The following is a 23061-nucleotide window of genomic DNA, read 5'->3' as shown; positions in this document are numbered from 1 at the left end:
TCTGAGCGTGCTCGAGCAGAGCCTCCACCAGGAAGGAGGTGTTTGGTATATCCAGATAACTTCAGGGTTCACTCAGACCATCGTGGTTCTTTGTGCCGTAAACCTCACCTGCCTCGGGCTCACATTAGAATTAGAATAGATGTGCACTGATAAGGAATATTTCACTAAGATACAATGCAGCCACGCCATTCAGTGCCTCAGTACAAAGACTGTAGCCTTGGGAAGCTCCTCTTCTCTCCAAAGAGGAACAGACTCTATGCTAAGAAATTTGAGAAGCTCCTTGTTTTGAGATGCAACCACTGGTTTAATGGCTACGATGGATGTAAGGGGTGTGTGGATGTGGCAAGAGTTCATGTTTAAAAAAAAAAAAAAAGAGGACATTAAAGCAGGACTCTAATAAACCTCTACTGCAAGAACTGCACGTGTGACTTCAAATAGATTGTAAATGGCCATGGAGTTGACACTTTGTATTACCTGTTTATATTTTTGTACTTTATAAAAATGTTTGTTTTATTATACAGTATTATTATTATTATTATAAAGTATCCTTTTTATTTACTTTTGCATGGAGAAAAATACTTGTTTAGCTGAGTTCTCTAAGGCTGTTACAGTTTGGCTCATTTAATTTGCACTACATTGCCTAAAAAGCATCATTTAATGTAACACTTTTTTAAAGTAACACAATAGTTACTTTTCCTAGTAATTAATTACTTTTATAATATATAATAAATATTCTATATTATATTTATATTTAGTCGGGGGTTGGGAAGCGCATCTGTAACCGGAAGGTCCCTGGTTCGATCCCCGGACTCTGTCCTGGTATGTGGATATGACAGCCTCGCCTCTGTCAGTGCGCCCCAGGGCAGCTGTGGCTACAACTGTAGCTGCCTCCACCAGTGTGTGAATGTGAGTGTGAATGAATAGTGGCATTGTAAAGCGCTTTGGGTGCCTTGAAAAGCGCTATATAAATCCAATCCATTATTATTAAAATTGTAACTCAGTTACTTTTTTGAAGAAGTAACTGTAACTAATTAGTTTTTCAAAGTAACTTGCCCAACACTGGACACCAAGCAGTTTGTGTATCAGTTTTAACATGGAAGTCTATGGGGCCTGAGTCGCTGCTGCCTCTGGTGGACGTTAGAGGAACTGCAGGGTCACAATGCTGCTCAGCGAGTGAGTAATGAATAATAAGGGTGGAGTTTGTCCCACAGAGCTGTCAGTCAAACCCCACCTGTGCCCGCCCACACACCTGAGAAGAGCTCAGACCAACTTTCATTGACTTTTATTGGTTGAAGTGACAGTGATGGAGAAAGTGTGGCAGCTGCTGATTGGATGAACCTGTGATATGAGAAACATCTAAAACCTTCTACAGACTTAAATAAAGAGTTCATGAGTCCGTCAGCAGCTCCCCTCTGCCGTCCTCCGCTTCTTCCCAGAATGCCTTGTTTTCCGCTGGCCCTGCTTCGGCCGGGGCGCGCACACCCCCTGGCCCTTGTTTTTGCCCGTCTCTACCCGGTCCACGGCGGTGCAGAAAAGCCCCGCATCGCAGTCGCAGCGTCCCAGGTTCCTCCTCCGCTTGGTTGGACCTCGCAGCAGACAGGCCTCGCCCTCCACCGGGATCCGCTGGCACCGTTTGCCGGTCAGGTACCGGACGCAGCACAGGCCGTCCGCGCAGTCGCCGGACCGGACGCAGCTCGACATCTCCAGAGCTGAAACGCACACACACATGTTAGCACGCCCGCTTCCTGCTGCAGTGCACTCTGGGAAAGCAGCACATGCTCAGTCTCTCACTTTTGGTCCTGTTGCCGTCAGCGTCCCTCTGTCCTCCCGTCACTCTGCCCGCCTGTCCGTCCGCCTGTCCGTCACTGGGGGACGGCCTTCTGTCAGCTCTGTTACTGCAGCGCCCCCTCTGCTGCACACAGGCAAGAATCATCAGACAAATGATGTCATCCAATCTAGGTTTACTGATATCGCACCAAATAATAACAGTCGCCTTAACGCGCTGTATCCTGTAGGGCAGTGATGCACAGCGGGGGCGGGGCCTCCTGGTACTTATTTATATAAATGTAAAGTGAATTCAAACTGTAGCAGGAAGTGCTCATGTGTGATGTCACTCATTACTGACATGCACACTTTAGCAGCAGCGTTATCCGTTAGCAGTTAGCCTTTGTTTATGTCTGTGAATAAAGTTGTTGAGGACGTCATCACTGCGTCACACTGAGTGAAGACGTAAAGTATTGATGTCAAAGTGTGTGAGTATCCGTGAGCGCTGCACCGACACGTCGCTGTGAATACGTGAAGCCTGCAGGTGGAGGTCGATGGAGGATCAATAAACCTTTATTATTCACTTTGTTATTAATTTACCAAATTAAACTCCAGCTAACAGGAGACAGATTTACTAGCGCCGGCAGGTGGGCGGGGCTAGGCGGTACTGACCGGAGGTGCGTTGCATTGAGTCGAAGTACATGGCGGGCTTTGTCGTCGGTGGGAGTTGGAATTTGTCTCCATCCTGTCGTCATGGGAACGATCCTAAAAGGTGAGAGAGTGATGTCAGAGTTAAAGATGGCGCCAAGCAGCTGCTTTTTTTCTCTTGAATGAATCTTAAAAAATGAAATCCGTCCACACAGAGAAGCTGAACCCTGTGAAGACGCGCTCCTCACAGACTGATTCATCCATCAGCTCAGTGATCAATGATCATTGAGCTGATCAAGATCTTCATCTGAGACAACAAAGCTTCACGTGAACAGAAACTCCGCCCTGCTGCAGTAATGACAGCGTCACCTGTGCCTGTGAAGCTGGACTTTTGTTACCTGCTGCTGTACACAGATCCTTCACATCACAGCGACGGCAGGACAAAACCCAGAAACACGTTTACCAGAAGTATTAAATGAGTGTGCATGCAAAGAGAGCAGGACACGCGTCTGCGCTGGGCGACGCCGTCTCGCTTTGTTTTTGGCCTTTAAGGCTCTTAAACTGAAAACTCAGCACACAGGAAGCTTTAACACTGGAGCTTCCTGCAGACTGGTGAAATGAGGCCTCGTGCACGAGCAGCGAGAGATCAGTCTAACGTCTTTAAAGCGACCCTGAAGAACCGCTTTCACGATTTCAGCGATTTTCTGTCCTGATGAATCTGAAAGTTGAAAACTTGCTCTCACATTTCATCCACAGATTTATTCAGAGCATCAGAGACTCTCCCTCTCGCTGCTGCTGCTGCCTAAGCTCTGTTGTGTTCGAGGGGGTTCGTCCTCCCCACTGACACCAACACCTTTCTGTGGGTTTTCTTTGCTGTGATTTTGTGCTGTGTAAATAAAATTCAACTCAAACATACTGAACTAAACGGATGTAATGAATTTTCTTTCTGCTGGAAAGATTAAAGGAAGCTTGAATGGACAAAGCAGATTTTTAAGTTGACTCCAGATGTTAAACATTCAAAAATATTAATACAATTATTTTTAATAAATGTCTCAAAATAATTTTTAAAATAAACGAATGAGCTTCTGTCTCAGGTTTGAATAATTAGATCCAACTTGTAGCACTTTATTGTGAACACCTGCTTATTTATCAGTTATCCAGTCAGCCAATCAGGAGGCAGCAGTGCAGCATGAACAGGTGAGGAGCTTCAGGTTGCGCTGACCTGAGGCTTTCGACGTCACGTAAACGGAATGCAGCGGGATGCAGAGTGTGAGGTGTCCTCGTCTTACCGGCAGCTCGGAGCTCTGCAGCGCCGACTCTTTGGAGGATCTGATGGTGTTTGAGTCCAGAGCCAGACCGCAGACCACAGACACGCACAGGACGCTGCGCAGCATCCACATCCTCCAATCGATCAGTGGATCAGTCGGGCGAAAACGGCTTCACAGCTTCTTCAGTTCCTCTGAGCTCTTCACGAGAAAGTCCTACAGAGCTGCGTTTCTTTCAGTCATCAGAGCGAACCTGCAGAGTCTCCTTCCTGCTTATCCGAATGAAGCTCGCCTTCTTCTACCTGCTGCCTTCAGGTGTGCTTGTTTTTATACCCCTCCCCTCCCCTCTGATCTGCCCTCTGTCAGCCGCCGGGTCCTCAGAAGTTTTTGAAGGAGCTTTTGAAGCTCCAGCAGATCAGTCGGCGGAGACGGTGCCGCCGCCACTTCCTTCCTGGAAGCCCCGCGGCCTCTGGTGAGGCGGGAGTCTGTTTGATATGTGACACCGCAGAGACCACAGAGAGATTAAAACACACCTGGAGACACAAGACAGGTAGAGCCGTGTGTGTGTGCGCGTGTGTACGTGTGTGTGTACGTGTGTGTGTGGTTTCACTTCATGTGGTTTGAAAGGCCACCTTAAAGACTCATTAGAGCTGGAGCTGCGTCTCTCAGGCGGGCGGATGTGTGAGTGTTTGCAGGTGATTAAAGCTGATTTAAGAGATGACGACACTGAAGCCGGCGCTTCACAGAGCAGAAGAAGAACTAAAGGAAAGTCAGTCTGCCTGACACAAAGGGTTAAGATGAAACATGAACGATCTCGAGTGCTTGGATGGAGACGTGGCCGTGCGATGGCGCGCATCAAAGCTTCTTTGCTTTACTGCGAGCGTGTCTGAAGGAGCTTGCGGCTCCTAACACGCCGACCCGGGAAACGCTCACGCGTCCCTTTAAAGGAGAGTCAGAGCTGCTCACACACGAAACATCGTCTGTCCTCCTCAGACGCTTCAGTGTGATGACTTCTGCGTGCTTCTGCAATTCGCTGAGGAACAGTTTCAGACTTTTACTGCTGGATGAGCCCTCCACCCACATTAGTGTTTGACCCGTCTTCTTCTGCTGCGTCTCAGCTTCTGGACCAAGTCCTGACGTGTGGAGTTGCAGTCCCACCGTATCAGAGCTCCAAGCTGATCTCACTGCGACGTCCTCACAGACCAACACCTTCCAACCATCCAGGAGCAGCTTGGAGTGCTTCTAGCAGGATGGAGCGCCACTGAGCGAAGGTGATCGCGACATCGACAGTCTGGAGACATGTTCAGGAAACTCCACACCTTCACCCCATCCAGACTCTGTCATCAGTCCTTAACGCTCAAACTCAGCATCATAACTGATGAAGGTAACTCTGTCAGTGGACTCAGGCTAGCTCAGGTGTATGGACAGGTGTCTGCAGCAGGAGGCGGAACAGGTGAGGATGAGTTCAGCTTCTGATTCTGCTGGAGCAGGTGGCAGAGTTTTACCCAGAGGCAGGGAAACGATGGAGGGCGTTCCTCTTTCCACAGGAAAACTCCAGCTCGGGATTACAGGTGAGTTTCTTGAGTGATGGCAGAGAGACATCGACGAGCATCAGAGAGTCCGATCGCACAACGAAAGCAGCGAAAGCTCGAGCTGGTGCTTAAATACAGGAGGGTAATGACCTGATAATGAACAGGTGTGTCGGCGCAGGACCTCCCCACATACACCTGAGCAGTGGACAGGAAAACCGGGAGGGAACCCGGACCATGACAGCCATGTTATGTTGTAGTCTTACGGTGTGTTCACACTGAACGCGATGGACGCGAACAAAACGCCCCTAATTTGACGCGTGCACATTCGCGTCTTAACACGTGTCCAAGAAAAATCCATCGCGCGCGTGAACCGGAAATGTGGGAGGGAGTTGTGCCAGACCAGTATCTTTGCTAGATGGCAGCTGTCGAGCTAGCGCTTGAAGAGAGAGTCTCCCTTCTCTATGTACTGTGGAGAGCAGAGCAGCGGCGTAAAAGATGTCCTCGCCGTACCTGGGTCCATCAGGTCCTCCAGAGGTGTGAGCAGTTTGGTGAGTTTCACCATTTGCTCCAGGAGCTGCGCCTGGATGACGGCCGATTCCAGCGATATCACCGTCGGCCAGTTTGAGGACCTGCTGTCCCGCGTCGGTCCCAGCATCGCCCGCCTAGACACCAACTACAGGCGCTCAATCCCACCTGCAGAGTGCCTGTCCATCTGCCTGAGGTTAGTAAAAGTATTTAATACGGTAGTCCTTTATTGATACCTGTGCTAATATATGCTAAACTATCGTTTATAGACTGCTAACATGGATGTGCTATGCTAACAGTGAATGCTGTCGGTGTTTACTGAAAGCAAACTGTGGTACAGAGACGACTCTTTATAATATTTCTAGTGATACTCAGAAGGTCTCATCAAGTCCCGATTTAATTCGATTTATGCTGTTATCAGTGTTTGAATGATAGCATGGCTGTGGTGTCACATCAATGTATGCGCTCGGTGTTTGCTGATATCAAACTGTAGCATTAGGACCACTGAGTTAACCTTGTAGTGATACTCACTCCTTTTTATTTAGACCTGGTTTAATTCTGGGATAGTTGAATATTTGTATATAATCCCTGCAGCTGTCAGACTCTATAGCAGGGGTCACAGCCTTTATTAAAACAGAGTTAGATAAAACTGTGAACAGTTTGGTTCATCTTTAGTTACATGGTTCTATCTTGATAAGCTGTCTTATCACAGATTAATTTTTCAAAAATATTAATGATTTAAGCAAGGAAAGGGCTACATGTCAACACACAACTCTTTATTTCTATTAATGTCTCACTTCATTCCTACCTGATTGACATGTTTAGGAATTATGAGTGATTGGCTCACTGTAGTTGTGAAAGTTGCTACCAATCAAATTATGATATGTTAAAGTTAAAACAAAACACAACTGTTTTAGATATTATCTAATATACATTTTGTAATTATCCTTATAATTACAAAAGGTTTTATGTAAGATTTAAGTTTTGTGATTTATATCTGACATCACAAAAGTATTTTGGAATTTGAATAATGTATTTTGTAACTGCAGTACACATAATACTGATTTTGAACAATTTTGTCCAGGTTCCTTGTCACCGCGGACTCCTTCAGGACCATCGCGTTCAGTTTCAGAGTCGGTGTGTCCACGGTGAGCCAGATCACCCCCCAGGCAGCGACGGCCATCTGGGACTGTCTAGTGGACGACTTCATGGCTGTGCCTTCACCTGGAGACTGGCGCTCCATCACAGAGGGATTCCAGGAGCGCTGGAACTTCCCTCTGTGCTGTGCAGCTCTGGATGGGAAGCACGTCCAGACAAAGGCACCCCATATATCATATAGGAGACACACACATTGATATACACTAAATATTCATTTCATTTCTTTTTTGTGGTGCCCAAATTGATGCACCTGCTTGATTTTGTTTAAACAATTATTGCACACTTTCTGTAAATCCAGTAAACTTCTTTTCACTTCTCAAATATCTGCCCGCCACTTTCGTGCGCCTTTTCCCCTCGCGGTGCAGGTGTCTATTTCCGAATGAGGCTCATAGTTATGGGTGTTTTTGTGCTGTTTTTTCTATTGGACGTGATGGTTATCAAAACCAAACATGATAAATTTGGCAAGTGCAGGAGACACGACACGGAGCAGATTTGTCAATCAGGCTGCAGAATGCAATGCTGTACTGTGCAATAAAAAAATCAGCGAAAAAGTGAAGCAGTGACGGATGAACAGCGGGACCACTGTGTGCTGTTTATTAATAAACAATAAAATATATTCCTAAATGACAACATGCCTAAAAGCAGAACGGTATTTGTACGTCAGTGGGAAAATAGCGGTGGCTTGCTAGCTTTTGTGCGGCTTCCCCGGGTCAGTGAAAACTTTAGAGAAAACTTAAGAGAAATGAATGAACTTACCAGGTTGCCCGATCTCTTCACATATCTTCCTCCAAGCTCGGTCCTTTTTATTCCTGTCTCGGTACTGAAAGCAGCTGGTGTTGTACAGCTCCGAGTTGTTTGCTACCGCATTGATTAGCCTTCCCCTCCATTGAAGTATGAAAGGCTTTGGCTGGATCTGCCCCTTTGACCTAGGTAACAGCCACGTCACCAGGCTCCTGATTGGTTGTCGCGGCGCGATTTGACGCTGGAGTTCAGATTTTTCCAACTCGAGCGGGGGACGCGAAACGCGCGTATGCACAAAATGCAACACAAAAACTCACACGCGTGGTTTTATTCGCGAGTCAGACGCGCCAGACGCGCTACACTGACGCGCGTTTCAGGCGTTTTGGCGACGCAAATCTGCTTCCGAATTTTCGCGGGACCCGCAATCGCGTGTCATCGCGCCTTTCCATTGACTTTACATGTAAACCTGACGCTCTATTCGCGTCCATCGCGTTCGTTGTGAACACACCGTTAGTGAAAGAAGGTGTTTATTTCACCCAAACCAGTCCCAGTTTCCCTCTGTGGTCAGTGGTCCACCTGCAGTAGCTCCATGAGCTCCAGGTGGACCTCTCCACGCAATTTGAGCATCACTGTGTCAGTGTAAGAGAGGCCCAATGAGAAAAAGATGGCCAACATGTTTACTGTAGTTCTAATTGCATCTGCTGTAATTACCCCTCTGCACGGTTTAACTGACACTCACCACCAGGGGGCGACGCATGTTCTTAATTGTTTGCTGCTTAATTGTGACGTTAAATGTACAAATGTGTACACAAAGACTTACCTGGTTAAATAACAGCTATAATCACTGCGCCCTCATGTGGTCATATGGCCTATTTGCAGTTTTTCTCCAACAAAACACAACGATGTTTCTTCACATGGTGATAACTTTATTTTAAAATCAACCAGACAAAGAGGGAGAAGCTAGTCTCTGTGTGATCACGGACGCTGCGTCCTCCAAGCTGCACCGTTAGTGCTGGACCATATCTCCAGGTTTAGGAGCAACATGTGGCACCATGACTTTCCAGGAAGCTCTTTCTGATTTCAGAACGATGAACGAGCCTCACTGAGCTACGCACAGTCGGCCTGAAAGCAACGGCTGAGTCTCGCTAACAGTGTTGCTAATACCAACTTCATAACGAGCACGTGTTCTTGTTTCAGCACGTGACATCTTTGTGTTATTTAATATAATCAACATTTGCATAAAGTCTATTTCATTCTAACTTCCATGGGCCATCTGGCTCTCACATGAGCTGTGTCCCAAAACGTAGGCCGCATCCTTCAGAGGACCTGGCCTTCACGGTCTTTGAAGGACTCGGCCCACGTAGACCGAGAAGGCCGGAAGTGCGAGGCTGTGAAATGGGACGGTCTAGCCTTCAGATTTGCGTCACCGCTGTCTCGGTGGAGTTTAATAAACCCAGCCGTCTGCTCCTTGCTATCTAAAATATAACAGGACACTGGAGTAAACTCTCGACCGTCTCACACTTGTGTTTTATCAGTTTCCTGTCTGATGTTTATTCAGCTGTGTGAAAACCCCGGAGGAACCCACCCGATGGATCAATAAAGTTCAATCTAATCTAATAACTTTGATCTCAGCCAAACAGATTTACTCCGGAATAAATAAAACACTGAAAAAAGCTTCAGCTGCTTCAGCTGTTACACAAGCACCATCCATCCAGCCAGGAGACAGGCTCTGCAGAGCGCCAAGGTTTCCTGCCTGGTGCCTCTGAGAGAGTTCATCCAGTAATAATCAGTTTTGACTCATTAGCATGAATTTATATGGAATGTAAATGAAAAACACGGGAACTCTTAGGTTTACGGCCTCCCCCCCAGCATGCCTGATGCCCCCCATGCCCCGTAGCTGCCCTTTCATTATCTCCAGCCCTGCATCTAAAACTCGCAGCTGCCTGAAAGGAGGGACCGGACGTCTGTACCCAGCGATGGGTGATTTGGAAAATGATCGTCAGTGACGTGGAAACAGCAGCAGCCTTGACGATGTGACTCGTGCACACGCTCATATCTACATCCTTTCATCTGTTTGGGTGAATAATAAGTCGTGTTTGTGCTCACGGGTGGAGAGCGTTCTATGAAGCATTTCATGCAGCAGTGTAAACACAGGGGTGTGTGTGGATGGAGATGTGTGTGTACGATAAGCTCTGCAGCCTGCAGGTTGTTCCGGGGCTTCAATAAAAGGACAGCAGATGCTCATAATTACACTCACTCAGGTCTGTGTTTCTGTCTTTATGAGGACCCTCACTGACATAATCCAGCACCAGACCTTTTATCCATCATGATTAAAAATGTCTAACTCTGACCCCGATTTGAACTTGAAACCCTAAAACTAACCCCAAGCCTCTAAGGGCGAAACGTTAGAGCTGATGTCCTCATAAAGGCTCAAATGTACACAGGTCCCCAGAAACATAGGGAAACAAACGTACAGAGGTCTGCAGGTGTGTCAGTTGCCTGTGTGTAAATATGTGTGTGTCTCCATGTTGTCTGTTTTTGTCATTGTCAGAACAAAAAGGGAGGAAACATTCACCTCCTCACATACTCCTCTTCCACCCTCCCTCCTCTCCTTACCTCCTCTCTCCTCTTGTCCTCTGATCTCTCCTCCCCTCAGGTTGGGTTTATATCTGATCCATCAGCAGCTGAAGAGAAAACCAGCGTCCAGCAGCAGGTAGGACCCGCACGTCCGTTTATTGGTGCTTTCATTCAAGTTTGACTCTTTTATAGATTAGAGGTTTTATCACATTATTTTAATGCTTTGTTTCATTGGAGCTGTTATTGTTTTATCCTTTAATATTTATTTATTTTTATTGATTTGTTTACATTTGGGGTGGGTAGATTAAAACAATTATAAATAGTACAGCATTAACAATTTTCATTTATCCTTATGTTTAGTTTTAAAGTCACCTCCAGTTTTTCTAGATTTAATATCTCGTATTTTTCTTATTCTCTTTGTCATTATTTAACTTTTTATTTTAATTTTTCTTGGTTTCATTTATTTAGAGTATTTTTATTATTCATTAAAATTTCACAGAATTGAATTTATTTTACTTAATACTAAAATTGGCTTTCATGACTGTTTTTTAAAAATATTTTTTATCTGTAATTCATCTATTTATTGGACATAAATGAGATATTTTTGTCTAATTAAATTTTTGTTTAAATTAAACGTTACTTTATGGTTTGTTTGATGTTATTGTTGTGTATTTTCATTTTTATTTATATTCTCAGTTTATATTATGAAATACAAAGATTTTTTAAATAAAATAAAAATACAGGATGAACAGTGTCTGGAGATCTGTTGACTGATTATCAGGATCTGGTTGTTCTAATTTTGGCTTCTTGATTGGACTCTTATATAAAACAAAACATCAGTAGATGCATCAGTGTGTTCAGCCGGTCTCTCTCTGCATTAAACAAACGATTCAGAGGCAAAATTACATTTCAGATCAGTTTCCATCAAACAGGAGAGAGCGAGGCGTGTGTGTGTCTGTGTGTGTGTGTGTGTGTGTGTGTGTGTGTCTGTGTGTGTCTGTGTGTGTGTGTGTGTGTGTCTGTGTGTGTCTGTGTGTGTGTGTGTGTGTGTGTCTGTGTGTCTGTGTGTGTGTCTGTGTGTCTGTGTGTGTGTGTGTGTGTGTGTCTGTGTGTGTGTGTCTGTGTGTGTGTGTGTGTGTGTGTGTGTGTGTGTGTGTCTGTGTGTGTGTGTGTGTGTGTGTGTCTGTGTGTGTCTGTGTGTGTGTGTGTGTGTGTCTGTGTGTGTGTCTGTCTGTGTCTGTCTGTGTGTGTGTGTGTGTGTGTGTGTGTGTGTGTGTGTCTGTGTGTGTCTGTGTCTGTGTGTGTGTGTGTGTGTGTGTGTGTGTCTGTGTGTCTGTCTGTGTGTGTGTGTGTGTGTGTGTGTGTGTGTGTGTGTGTCTGTGTCTGTGTCTGTGTGTGTGTCTGTGTGTGTGTGTGTGTGTGTGTCTGTGTGTGTCTGTGTCTGTGTCTGTGTGTGTGTCTGTGTCTGTGTGTGTCTGTGTCTGTGTGTGTGTGTGTGTGTGTGTGTCTGTGTGTGTGTGTGTGTGTGTGTCTGTGTGTCTGTCTGTGTGTGTCTGTGTCTGTGTGTGTCTGTGTCTGTGTGTGTCTGTGTCTGTGTGTGTCTGTGTGTGTGTGTGTGTGTGTCTGTGTGTGTGTGTCTGTGTGTGTGTCTGTGTGTGTGTGTGTCTGTGTGTGTGTGTCTGTGTGTGTGTCTGTGTGTGTGTCTGTGTGTGTGTGTGTGTGTGTGTGTGTGTGTCTGTGTGTGTGTGTGTGTGTTACTGAGGCAGGAAACGGCCTCTGAAACAATCAGCAGCACGATGCTAACACTATGACGTGCTGAAAAGTTCGTTTTCTACAGACGCCGTGAAGAAATCATCTGAAAGGATCTTTTTAATAACTCGGATAAATCTGCTGCAAATACATGTTTGATGATTTTGTGTTTGTTGTTATTTGTTTGAATAATTTAGAATCTTTACTTGAGACTTGATTTAGACTTTAGTCTCACATTTAAACCCCTGACTTGTATTGGGAGTTACTGGAGGTTACTGGAGGTTATTGGAGGTTATTGGGGATTGTTGGGAGTTACTGGTGGGTGTTGGAGGTTACTGGGGTCATTGGGAGTTACTCGGGGTTGGTCTCTACGTGGATTACTCGTTAGTCTTTACTCGGGTGTTGACTTGCTGCGTGTCTCAGTTCAGGGAACACATGTTGTGTTTGGGAGCGTCCTCTTGTTGAAGCCTAGACTCTCTGACAGGCACATGTGGATACTGTGTGTTTCTTGTGTCATCAAGTTGACCTTTTGCTGCTCCTACCTGTGTTCAGCTGTAGCTTTGATAGAGGTGCTCGTGCTTGATAATCAGGGCACCAGAATGCTGTTCTTGCTCTGTGGGTTAAATCACAGCAAACATTTCTGGCACAACTTCTCCTACTTCCAAGGTGCATGGAGAGGATTTATTTTTTGTTTTTATTCTAATTTTATCAGTTAAATTATTCTCGCATGAGTAATGTTTATTTAATTAATTTTATTTATTTTTTCAGCCAACGAAGGAGTAGCATTCTAGACATCTCATCTTAAGTCTACATTTTAGAGATTTTACATTTTAGAGACATAAATTAGGACCTTTTAACTAATGTGTTCCCATGTGATGATGTCCTCTTGTTTTTAATTCCTCTGCTGGACCAACCTCCTTTTATTATCAAACTCTGCCCTTTGTCCATTTTGTTTTGTATATTCACAGTGTTCTTCTTGTGTATTTCACGCATGTGTTATTTTGAGATAGGTGGGGGTTATGTCTCCCCCCCCCCGTCCTCATCATTAATGATCTAGTCCAGTATTTACTTGGGTGACTTAACCAATTAACCAGTACCTACCTGTTATATGTCAGCTGGTCTATGACGTTTTGATTGGTTATTCTGAATCTTTTTCTGTTTCCTGTCTTGTATTTAAGCATTTTTTTTACAGTGTTGTGCTATGACCCTGATGAAGGCCACGAGCCGAAACGCGTTGGTCAATTGTTAAAGTTGTTCATCTTAAGTGTTGCTGGAGTCCCTGCTTTGCTTGCTCTGTGGGTTTTGGTCCTGTTGGTGTAAAGGTCTGACAGCTTGTTGAAGATGCTATACTTTGGTGTCAAGCTGTGTTTTATGTGCAGCGTATTTTAAAAGACTCTCATTAAGGACTGTACTGCTCACAGAGGAATGAGTACACTTGTTAGTAGATAAAAGTTTCTTTCATCTCGTCACCACAACAGGCGCTTCATGTGTGACTTGGCAGATGAACTTCCTGTTGTAGCCCCAGAGGGATTTGTGTCCCGGGATCAAACCTGGGAGCTTCTGCTTATTAGGATAATGAGTAAAGCACTATGGAGCTGCCTCATGTTTTAGTAGGTACCTTCATATAATTGGCACATTAGATTAGTTAAATGGAGAGGACTGACAGGCTGTTGATGTTCAAGCTGCACAGATCCCGACAGTGCAGACAAACCTCCACGTCTGTGGTCTGCAGGCTCAGGCTGATAATAACAGCAGGTTCTGCTGTTTTATTAAAGATTAAATGTGATATGAAGCAGTTCCCAGTCTCTGTGCAGCTGCTCTTATTGCTTCAGGTCCTTCAGGTCTCGCTGCAGAAACACGTGTTTGCATAACGACTGAGAAAAACAGCTGTTCTCCGGACTCTGGACAATACTCGACTAAACGCACAGTTATTGTCTGTAAATAAAGCTTTTCACAAATATTTAAATGAGTTGGTTTGAGTCATGTTTGCTTTTTCTTACTGTGGAGTTTGACTCGGGTGCATGTTTGTCTTAATTTGGTGGAGCTACATGTTTTATGAACGGTGGTTTTGGTTGATCTTGAGGAGACTGACGGATGACCGGCGTGTGTCTTTGCAGACATGGCGTTGCTCCATCAGAGTCGAGGCTCACCCAGACTCGTCCTGGTGGTGGTTTGTGTCGCTCTGCTGCTCGACAATATGCTGCTCACTGTGGTCGGTGAGTAACCGGCGCACACTCCACAAAACGACGCATCACAAAGACCAAATACCAGATTGTGAAAAATCTCTTTATACCACACCACGGGGACTCTTATAGCTCGAACTCCAGCCCTGTGTTTAGCCTGTCTTTGTTTACATTTCGCTGAACTATCTTCATAAAAACTGTCTTCAGATGTCATTGTTCCTGCAGTTTAGTCACAGATTTGTGTGCATCGATCGCTGGTGTGGTAGGACTTGACTTAAGCGGCCAAAGAAGTGCAGGAGACTGATGCTGTCCAGCATAGCGAGTGATTTATTCACCATTTTGTGACCCAAACAATATTTACAAAGAAATAAAAAAGAAACTCAACTCTTTAATTAACTCAGTTCAAATAAACATAACTGAATCTGAATCAACAGAAATTAAGGTCAGACTGCACACAGCTACACTGACCTGAACCTCTCTCCTCAAACACCCGAGTTCTTCTGCTTAAATCGTCCACTTAACCAAACACTTTCTCCTCTGGACTATTTCACTCAGTAGGTAAGATGAACATGATCATACTCAAACGTCTGCTACTCCTCTTTACTGGCAACATAAACTCTGTGGTGGAATCAATACATATTCAATAAATCTATTCCTCCATAAACCCTCTAAAATCAACTTGATTAAATTATAAGAGTTCTTCCCCTTCTGCACTTGGTCTCTTCCTGTGACCTCAGATGAACCCAGAAGCTATAAAGCAGGAAGTAAAACTACATTTCCTCCTTTTGTTTCTGGAAGACATGTAGGTAAGGTAAGTCTAAACAATACAAATTAACAGTTGAAATAAAGAACATGTTAACTTAACAAACTTGTAGGGATTGATTTAAACCAAGATGTTATATAATCTGTAAAAGTGCAAAACATAAACCCGGGATAGTAGATGTTTGCCTGTTGCAGACGACATGTGAAATATGGTTCAATCAAAACAAGAATGTTAACTACGAATATGGACAAATGGTCCTCTCAGCCACTCTGTCACAGCTGGACTCATTCAACACTGAAGAGAAAGTAAAAACAGATCGGTTTATGCAGGTGGACAGGTGTGACTGATTACCGTCACACTGAGGATTTTCAGGGAAGGTGTGCAGCTAAGAGAATAAGAGAGGACAGTAACACTTCTAAAATCCCTGAAAGAAGAACTCAAAGGATGGAGCTGCAGCCTGAATAATAATCTGTCCACATACTTTTGGCCGTGCAGCGTCTGAGCCGATCTGTGACGCAGCCGGAAACCTCGAGGTCGACGCCGTCGTTAGCTGTTAGACTCTGCAGAGGACACACACACACACACACACACACACACACACACACACACACACACACACACACACACACACACACACACACACACACACACACACACACACCCACCACCTCCTGACCTGGACCTTTACAGTGGGCTTGTATCTGCTCTCCTTTTTTCTCCGCTCAGATTGAATCTTCTTCTTCTTCGGTGTTCTTTCATCCTCATGTTTTGTCTGCACAGCTTTAAATAATTAAACATCCAGTAGGAGCTGTCTCAGATGGAGGACCACATGTTGTTGTTGTTACTGATTACAGTTACTGCCTGCTCTGAATGATCTGTCTCCGTCCTGTAGTACCGATCATCCCAACATTCCTCTACGCCATCGAGCATCCGAGTCCAGAGCCACAGACCGCCCAGCCCTCCCTGCTCCCTCTGCGCGGCCTCGATGCATCACGTCTGGGCACTGCACCCTCACGGCCCCCCTCCTCTGCCTTCAGCCTCCAGACCTCCAGACGGACCTCCCAGCGCCTCCACCTGCCTCGGCCCAGTACCGGTGCACCGGTCCAGGTTACAGGGCCGACCCTATCGGCTCTGGTGTCCCTGTTTGATAACTCGACCTTCAGCCTGACTGACGCGAGCGCCGGCACCGAACCGGCGGACCGGACCTCAGTGACCGCAGATGTGCAGGGCAACGAGACCGAAGTAGGTGGAGACCACCGATACCTGACCAGCTCATCACTTCATGATCAATAATCTATCAGCTCTGGTTCCTACTGTTCCCCTCTGTTTCCTTTCTCTTTCCTTATTTTGTTTTCTCGTTTCCTTTCTTTTGTCTCCTCCTCCTCCTCCTTGCTCTCTCTGCCCATTTCCTCACTTCTCTCTAAACCTTATTTCACTTCCTTGTTTTGGCTTGTTTCACACATTTCCTTTCCTTAGGGCTCTTCCTGTCTTCAGGACAGTTTGTTTCTGGAAGAAGAAAATGTTCGAGTTGGTTTGTTATTTGCTTCTAAAGCTATCATCCAGCTGCTCGTCAACCCCTTCGTTGGTCCACTGACTAACAGGTAATATTATAATTAGCAGTAATAGTAGTATTGAAAGAGAACATGCAGACAGGCTGAACCCTCTTGTTCTGAAACTGAAGAATGTTTTTCTGTCTGCAGGATCGGGTATCACATCCCCATGTTTGCTGGTTTCATCATCATGTTTGTGTCAACCATCAGTAAGATGTTACACACACACACACACACACACACACACAAACACAGGTGTGTTTTCTCTGAAGTGTGTAATCCTGTGTGTCTCTGTCAGTGTTTGCCTTCTCAGGGACGTACGCTCTGCTGTTCGTCGCTCGCTCTCTGCAGGGGATCGGCTCGTCCTTCTCCTCAGTGGCAGGTCGGCACAGAACACCTGAAGCAGCAGACAGTGTTTAACAGCACCTGTACATACACCTGTAGTCTCACCTGTACTCTCACTCATATGTTAAGTGAAGCAACCTCTTGAGGTCATGTGACTAAACTGTTAAATGTGGCCTGATCTAAAGGTGTGAACAGATGCGTTCGTGTTCAGGTGCTGGATGATGACATCATGTCTTCGTGTCATGCAGGTCTGGGCATGCTGGCCAGCGTGTACACGGATGATGAGGAGAGAGGCATCGCGATGGGCGTGGCACTGGGAGGACTGGCTATGGGAGTCCTGAGTGAGTCACAAACTCAAAAAAAGTGTCACTACAAACCACGCGAGAACGTTCAGTCTGCTGATTGGCCGCGGCGACAGAAGTGGTGTATGAACGAGTCGCCCACCTGGAGAGTTTAGTTTCACAGCTCGCTGTTTGTCCACTCTCCCAGAATATGAAGCACACCTGGCTACAGGAAGCAGCTTAGCTCAGACTTGCAGCATACACCTGGTACCTGTGTCTGATCCAGGTTGCATCACGTTCACGCCATAAACTAACTGCTTCCCCAAAGGGTCTGGGCACAGCTGATTGGTCCACAGCCGAGTGTCACTGCTGCACAAATGAACTGGATGTTCACTGAATGTTGATTTGTCAGGTTTACATGATGCTGTTGTTTTAGCTCTTCATATAGTTTGTGTGTTGTGTTTCAGTCGGAGCGCCTTTCGGCAGCGTGATGTATGACTTTGTGGGGAAGAGCGCCCCCTTCCTGATCCTGGCCTTCCTGGCTGTGTTCGATGGAGGTAAACCTGGAGACGAGGCTGGTCCTAATGCAGGATGATGATGATGGGTGGAGCCCCTGTGGCGTCAGCACGTTTAGCTTTTTTTTGTTGTTTTAATGCCATCATCATCCTGATTTACCGGAGCCGCCCTCGTGTGGCCGTTAGAGGAACTGCAGCTTTTTCAGCACATTACATCAAACACATTAAACACAGCGTGGTGTCCTTTTCATAAAATATGATCCCCTTCGACGAGACCAAATTGAAGTAAACAGGATGATGAGCTGCAGTTCAAAGTTCACAAATGTCCGGCTGACGTCACGGTGACCACGGCTTTGTTTAGACCAACCAAGGTCGCCAGCATCACTCCAGATTTTTTGTGTGTGTGTTGCAGCGTTGCAGTTGTGCATCCTGCAGCCTTCAAAGATCTCTCCTGGGGTGAGTACACTTTGAAATCCTCTCATCTGTTTATCGTGTCGAATGTCCCATTGTTCAATCGGGAAGGTCAAATGTAAATATGAGACGCATTTCGTTGGAAGCATTAAAATAATCAAACTTTAACATCTTATTATTGATTGAAATAATTCAGAGCTTCATTATCAGATGATGAGTCAGTGTAACGATGTGTTCCTCCTAACAGCGTCATCAGGAAGAAGGAATCACAGACACAGAGTAAGCTGGGAACCATTAAAAAACTGTCAAAGTTTGAGCCAAAAGTGGAGAAAATTGGGGAAAACGTCTGGAACCAGTGGGAAGAAGTAAAAGGAGGAAACTGAACTCTTCTAGATCAACATGTTTCATGCACTTTAATCTAGATGTTCTGAAATTATAAGGACAGTAAAAAAAATTTTGATCCCAAAACATTGATTCTGTTCATCTGGATGTAGCGTTACATCCAGATGAACAGAATCAATGTTTTGGGATTTCCTTATCTGGATGACTGAACATCAGACATAAACATGTTTGACTTTTTCCTGGTTTCAGTGTCGCGTTTTTATTTCAAAACTGAAACAAATAAAAGGCAAAAACTGGGGGAAAAAACCCCCCGAACAAACCCAGAAACAAATGAAACAAAAACTTTGTGATGAAATCTGACAAACATTAAGAAATTTTCCACTGATTAAAATTTTCAGTGACTTAAATTTTTCAAAATAAAACATGTCGGCCGGTTTCTGAGCTAATCTGAAGCTATTATACGGATCAAAAACATCTGTTTAAAGAGCCGACGGTTCTTCTGTGCCTGTTTGAATCGCAGCTGTTCTGGGTTCTCGTTGGTTCTGCATGTTGTCCAGCTTCAGCTCATGGTTTTATGGTTTCAGAGTGTGGAGGGAACGCCGTTACTCACCCTGCTGAAGGATCCGTACATCCTCGTCAGTGCAGGTGAGGCGACTTCACCAGGTTTGTTTAGTAAAAACTGAACGTCTGCAGGTACGAGCAAATGTTCACATTAACATTTGTTTCTGCTCCACGTCTGCGCATGAAGGAGCAGCAGCAGGTGTGAAAAGTCCTGATCGTGTTGTGACTCGTGTAAATCTCTGTGCGTCTGCAGGGTCTCTGTGCTTCGCCAACATGGGCGTGGCCATCCTGGAGCCCACTCTGCCCATCTGGATGATGCAGACGATGTGCTCCCCGAAATGGCAGCTGGGTACGTTTTTCTGCTCGGGTCTGTTTGTGCCGACGCTGTAACGCTTTTCCCCGAGCTGCTGCCGTCACAGTTGATTCTGATGGTGGGTCACGGCTGGGGTCACTGTGAGGGTCGGCCGGGCGCAGATGCTTTTCACTGGACGTCCAGCCCGGCTGTTTCTGCTCTGACTTCACCACAGAAGCTCAAAAATGAGGTTTTCTGAAGGTGACCCAGGAGTTTCCAACATGAAGGCCACACTGAGCGTGCTCCTCAGTGTGTTCTGCGGTCATTGAGGTTGTTCTCCGTGAAGTCGCCCCCGGGGTGAGACGTTCAGCGCAGACTTTGACGTCATTCGTGAGAAACAGCCTGAGCTGGCCCGAAGAGCCAGCACCATCTTCCCTCAGCACCAGTCTGTCTCAGCTCGGTCTCTCCGTGACTTCCCTCACATCCACTCAGCAGATATCCAGTTGAGGACTCGCTGGTTGGAGACATTAAAGGAGCTACCAGGACTTTGAGGAGCAGTTGCAGAACTGAGGTCTTTGTGACTGCACCTCATACGTTGACCCTAACAGGTGTGTGCTGTGTTGCAGGTATTGCCTTCCTCCCTGCCAGCGTGTCCTACCTGATAGGAACAAACCTGTTTGGTGTTCTGGCCAATAAGATGGGACGGTGAGTACTTCTGCATCTGACCACAAGAGAGGGTTTCTCAGGGTCAGGGGTCAGCCTCGGTCTGCAGAGACGTGAAACCTCTGCACAGGGTGAAGTATCAGACCTGGTGCTTAGACACCTTCAGACTCTGAGTGAGAGCTGACCTGGCAGAGCGTGTGTCAGCACCAATAAAACACTTTCATCATAAGAAACGTTATCCCGGCTCTGTTCAGAGGAGCGTTTCAAAGTGTTTCACAGGGATTAATGAGGCAAAGGAAAACCATATCGGAGCTGATCAGCACCTCAGAGATTAAGCTTACTTCTCCGGTTTTTAAGCTTTACATTGATCCGATCCTGCTGACAGATCCCTCGGTCCACACCACGTTTCCTGGGAATCTGTCCAGCGGCTAAATCAGCAGATTAGCAGATTAACTCTTCAGATCCAGTTCAGACCTGACGCTGAAGCTTTCTGGTAAACCAGCAGCTGTAAGAGGCTGATGTCTGTTTGTGTGTCTCCAGGTGGCTGTGCTCCATGCTAGGGATGTTTATCGTTGGCATCAGTCTGCTGTGTGTGAGTACGACATCATCTCTTTGTTTATCCATCTTCCTATGATTCATCATCATCTGTCAGTCATCGATCCTTTCATCCACCCAAACACCAAACAGTAACCCATCCGTCCAGCATTGGTTAATGTGGATCTGTGCAGCAGTGGGAGCAGGCGCTCCTCCTGACGCTCCGTCTGAACCCGGGGAGCCTCCCAGGAACCTGGTTTCCCAAAATAAGCTGGCATGCAGAGAAGAGCAGATTACATATTAGAGCCTCAAAGCTTCGAATGTTCCCATCGGGTGCTCTGTAAACTCTTCGTCTTCCACCGTGCACGCAGCATGAGCTTTCATAGATGACGAGTCCGTTTCTACCATCCACACCTGAGCGCACTTTTACTTTATTAGCCAGGTTACCTGTGCTGACGAGGATGCTGCCCAAACTAGCCCACCCTGCAGTGTTAGCTCCATCACCTCACTTTAAGAAGGTCCTGAGGTCAAATCCACCAGCTTCCTCCCACAGCCCAACGACCTCCCTGTTAGGATAATTAGTGGTTCTAAATGGATCACAGGTGTGAATGATCACCTCTGCTCTGACCTGTACACCTGGAACAGGCCTGAGAACCACCTGTGATCCTGATCTAAGCAGGATATAAACTGATGTTCATGTTCTGGGAAAGCCAACAGAACCCTCACTTCCTGTCATCCAACTAATCAGCATGATGAAAAGAGCCTTCATGTCAGGAAGCACACCTCGCGTTAAGCGTGATGTAACTGCGATGTTCGATGTGTGTTTCAGGTTCCCTTTGCCACCAGTATCTACGGCCTGATTGGACCAAACGGCGGTCTGGGATTCGCGATAGGTGACGTGTGAAATGTGTAACGGCATGTTGGGTCTGCACATCTGCAGTGTTTTTACTGAAACCATGAAATCAGTGACACCCTCTCACCTGTCCTGTGGTGCTTCAGGTATGGTGGACTCCTCCATGATGGCCATTATGGGCTACCTGGTTGATATCCGCCACGCCTCCGTCTACGGCAGCGTCTACGCCATCGCTGACGTGGCGCTGTGCATGGGCTTCGCCATAGGTACCACACTCACATTCGCACAGCAGAAAGGAAAAAGCCAATGATGATATTAAAATCTCCTCCTGTTGTTCCAGGGCCATCCACAGGTGGCGCTCTGGTCCAGGCCGTGGGCTTTCCCTGTCTCATGGTGTTCATCGGGGTCATCAACATCCTGTACGCGCCGCTCTGCTTCCTGTTGCGTAACCCTGCTGTCCGAGAGGAGAAAATGGTAAATAAAGCTCAGGGGTGGAGAAGAGAGTGCAGGCAGGGTGGAGCGGGTGGAGACGAGTGCAGTGAGATTGATTGGTATTCACTCCTGCATCGTGTGTGTGTGTGTGTGTGTGTGTGTGTGTGTGTGTGTGTGTGTGTGTGTGTGTGTGTGTTGTTGCAGGCGATCATTGATCAGGAGTGTGTGATGCACAGGAAAAGCTACAACACAGAGAGCCGTGACTTTCCTCTGAGCGACTACAGCGAGGAGGAGGAGACGGAGGAGTGATGCGCACAAGCTCGCCAAAACGTCCACATCGTTATACGCCACCTTCGTGTCACCTTTGCACTTCCTGATCATCTAGTTGGGGGGGGGGGGGGCTGTCAGTGATGTTTAGTTTAACTCTGACTCATGCTAAGCTACTGTGAGCGATCAGAATCAGCCGATGGTGGTTGAAGCGATCTGGATGTGAATTTCAGAATCTGTGTTTGCTGTTCTTGTGTTTCCTCCCACCTGCAGTCAAAGTGTTGAAACTGTACCTGTGTCTGACCTCTGACCTGTGTCACCATTAAAACCTGCCCTAACCTGGAGAGCAGCTGCTCACCTGTGTGTGCTTACCTGTCCATCACAGTGTCAGGCTCACAGAAGTGTGTGTGTGTGTGTGTGTGTGTGTGTGTGTGTGTGTGTGTGTGTGTGTTTGTGTTTGTTTTCATGCTTATCTTTCATTTCCTGACTTCTTGTTGCTCCTGAAAGGAACGCGGCGCTCCGTCAGCTGGAAAGGCAAACAGGAAGTGTCTGTGCAGCTCTCAGCACTTCACACGCAGCAGCGTTATCAGTGTCAGCTCAGATGTTTTGTAGTTCAGGCAGGAGGACATGCTGTCACTGTAAGCTGCTGACTCGGGTTCAGGACGTGTGTGGACCTCGAAGCCAAAGGTGAGGTCGGCCTGCTCGCGCCACCTTTTACCTGAAATCATCTCCACAGCTTCACTCTGACACGCTAAGCCTCAACGTTTCCTCACATTTCAACTCAAATCAGTGAAAGGAAGAATAATGTGGGGAGAGACGCCTCACTGCGTTACACTGCGCCCTCACAGGCTCGTGTGTGTGTAATTACATGCTGCGACAGCAGATCACAGCTGCTTCAAAACATTTCCTCCTGCTTTGAAATCTGAATAAACTCATGCAGAGCTGATCCCTGTGTGTGTGCGCTCATCAAAGGCGTGTTTGACTCTGTTTCTGATGTGGTCGTGCGTGTGTAAACAGGCAGGAAGTGCTTCACCTCGGTGTCTCTGACCCTGATTGATGGTAAATAACAGAAGAAAACATTTCAAATGTGCTGCTAATGTCCCCACAAAC

At 46.3% G+C, this 23061-nt stretch overlaps 3 protein-coding genes across 4 annotated transcripts; 2 read left to right on the top strand and 1 right to left on the bottom strand.

Moving 5' to 3' along the window:
* Positions 1–1267: 1267 nt before the first annotated feature.
* Positions 1268–4063, bottom strand: LOC309719725 (uncharacterized protein). Of its 2 annotated transcripts, none has more exons than XM_082556048.1 (4): positions 3702–4063; positions 2437–2529; positions 1792–1909; positions 1268–1709 (listed from the first exon to the last, which is right to left on the bottom strand). In XM_082556048.1, the coding sequence occupies exons 1-4, from the start codon at positions 3810–3812 to the stop codon at positions 1399–1401; spliced, it is 633 nt and encodes a 210-aa protein (XP_082412174.1). In that variant the 5' UTR covers positions 3813–4063; the 3' UTR covers positions 1268–1398. The 2 variants fall into 2 exon arrangements, with proteins under 2 accessions (XP_082412174.1, XP_082412173.1); XM_082556047.1 differs by having other exon boundaries at positions 1792–1912; positions 3702–4056.
* A 1370-nt stretch (positions 4064–5433) lies between these two features.
* LOC309719726 (uncharacterized protein) lies at positions 5434–7089 on the top strand (the record flags this gene model as incomplete). Its single annotated transcript, XM_082556049.1, has 2 exons — positions 5434–5930; positions 6819–7089. The coding sequence occupies exons 1-2, from the start codon at positions 5671–5673 to the stop codon at positions 7087–7089; spliced, it is 531 nt and encodes a 176-aa protein (XP_082412175.1). The 5' UTR covers positions 5434–5670.
* Positions 7090–9338: 2249 nt separating this feature from the next.
* On the top strand, positions 9339–22295 carry slc18a1 (solute carrier family 18 member A1). Its single transcript, XM_082556028.1, has 17 exons — positions 9339–10346; positions 14077–14175; positions 15798–16147; positions 16382–16506; positions 16606–16664; positions 16754–16837; positions 17049–17141; positions 17549–17638; positions 18009–18052; positions 18934–18994; positions 19164–19259; positions 19829–19907; positions 20406–20457; positions 21229–21292; positions 21399–21518; positions 21593–21726; positions 21889–22295. Exons 2-17 carry the CDS (start codon positions 14079–14081, stop codon positions 21991–21993), a joined length of 1653 nt encoding a protein of 550 aa, XP_082412154.1. The 5' UTR covers positions 9339–10346; positions 14077–14078; the 3' UTR covers positions 21994–22295.
* Positions 22296–23061: the final 766 nt, after the last annotated feature.

This window comes from Aulonocara stuartgranti (assembly GCF_965226115.1).
Source record: "Aulonocara stuartgranti genome assembly, chromosome: 12".
Lineage (NCBI taxonomy): Eukaryota > Metazoa > Chordata > Actinopteri > Cichliformes > Cichlidae > Aulonocara > Aulonocara stuartgranti.
The sequence above is the reverse complement of the archived record's forward strand: the minus strand, read 5'-3'. Positions and strand labels throughout refer to the sequence as shown.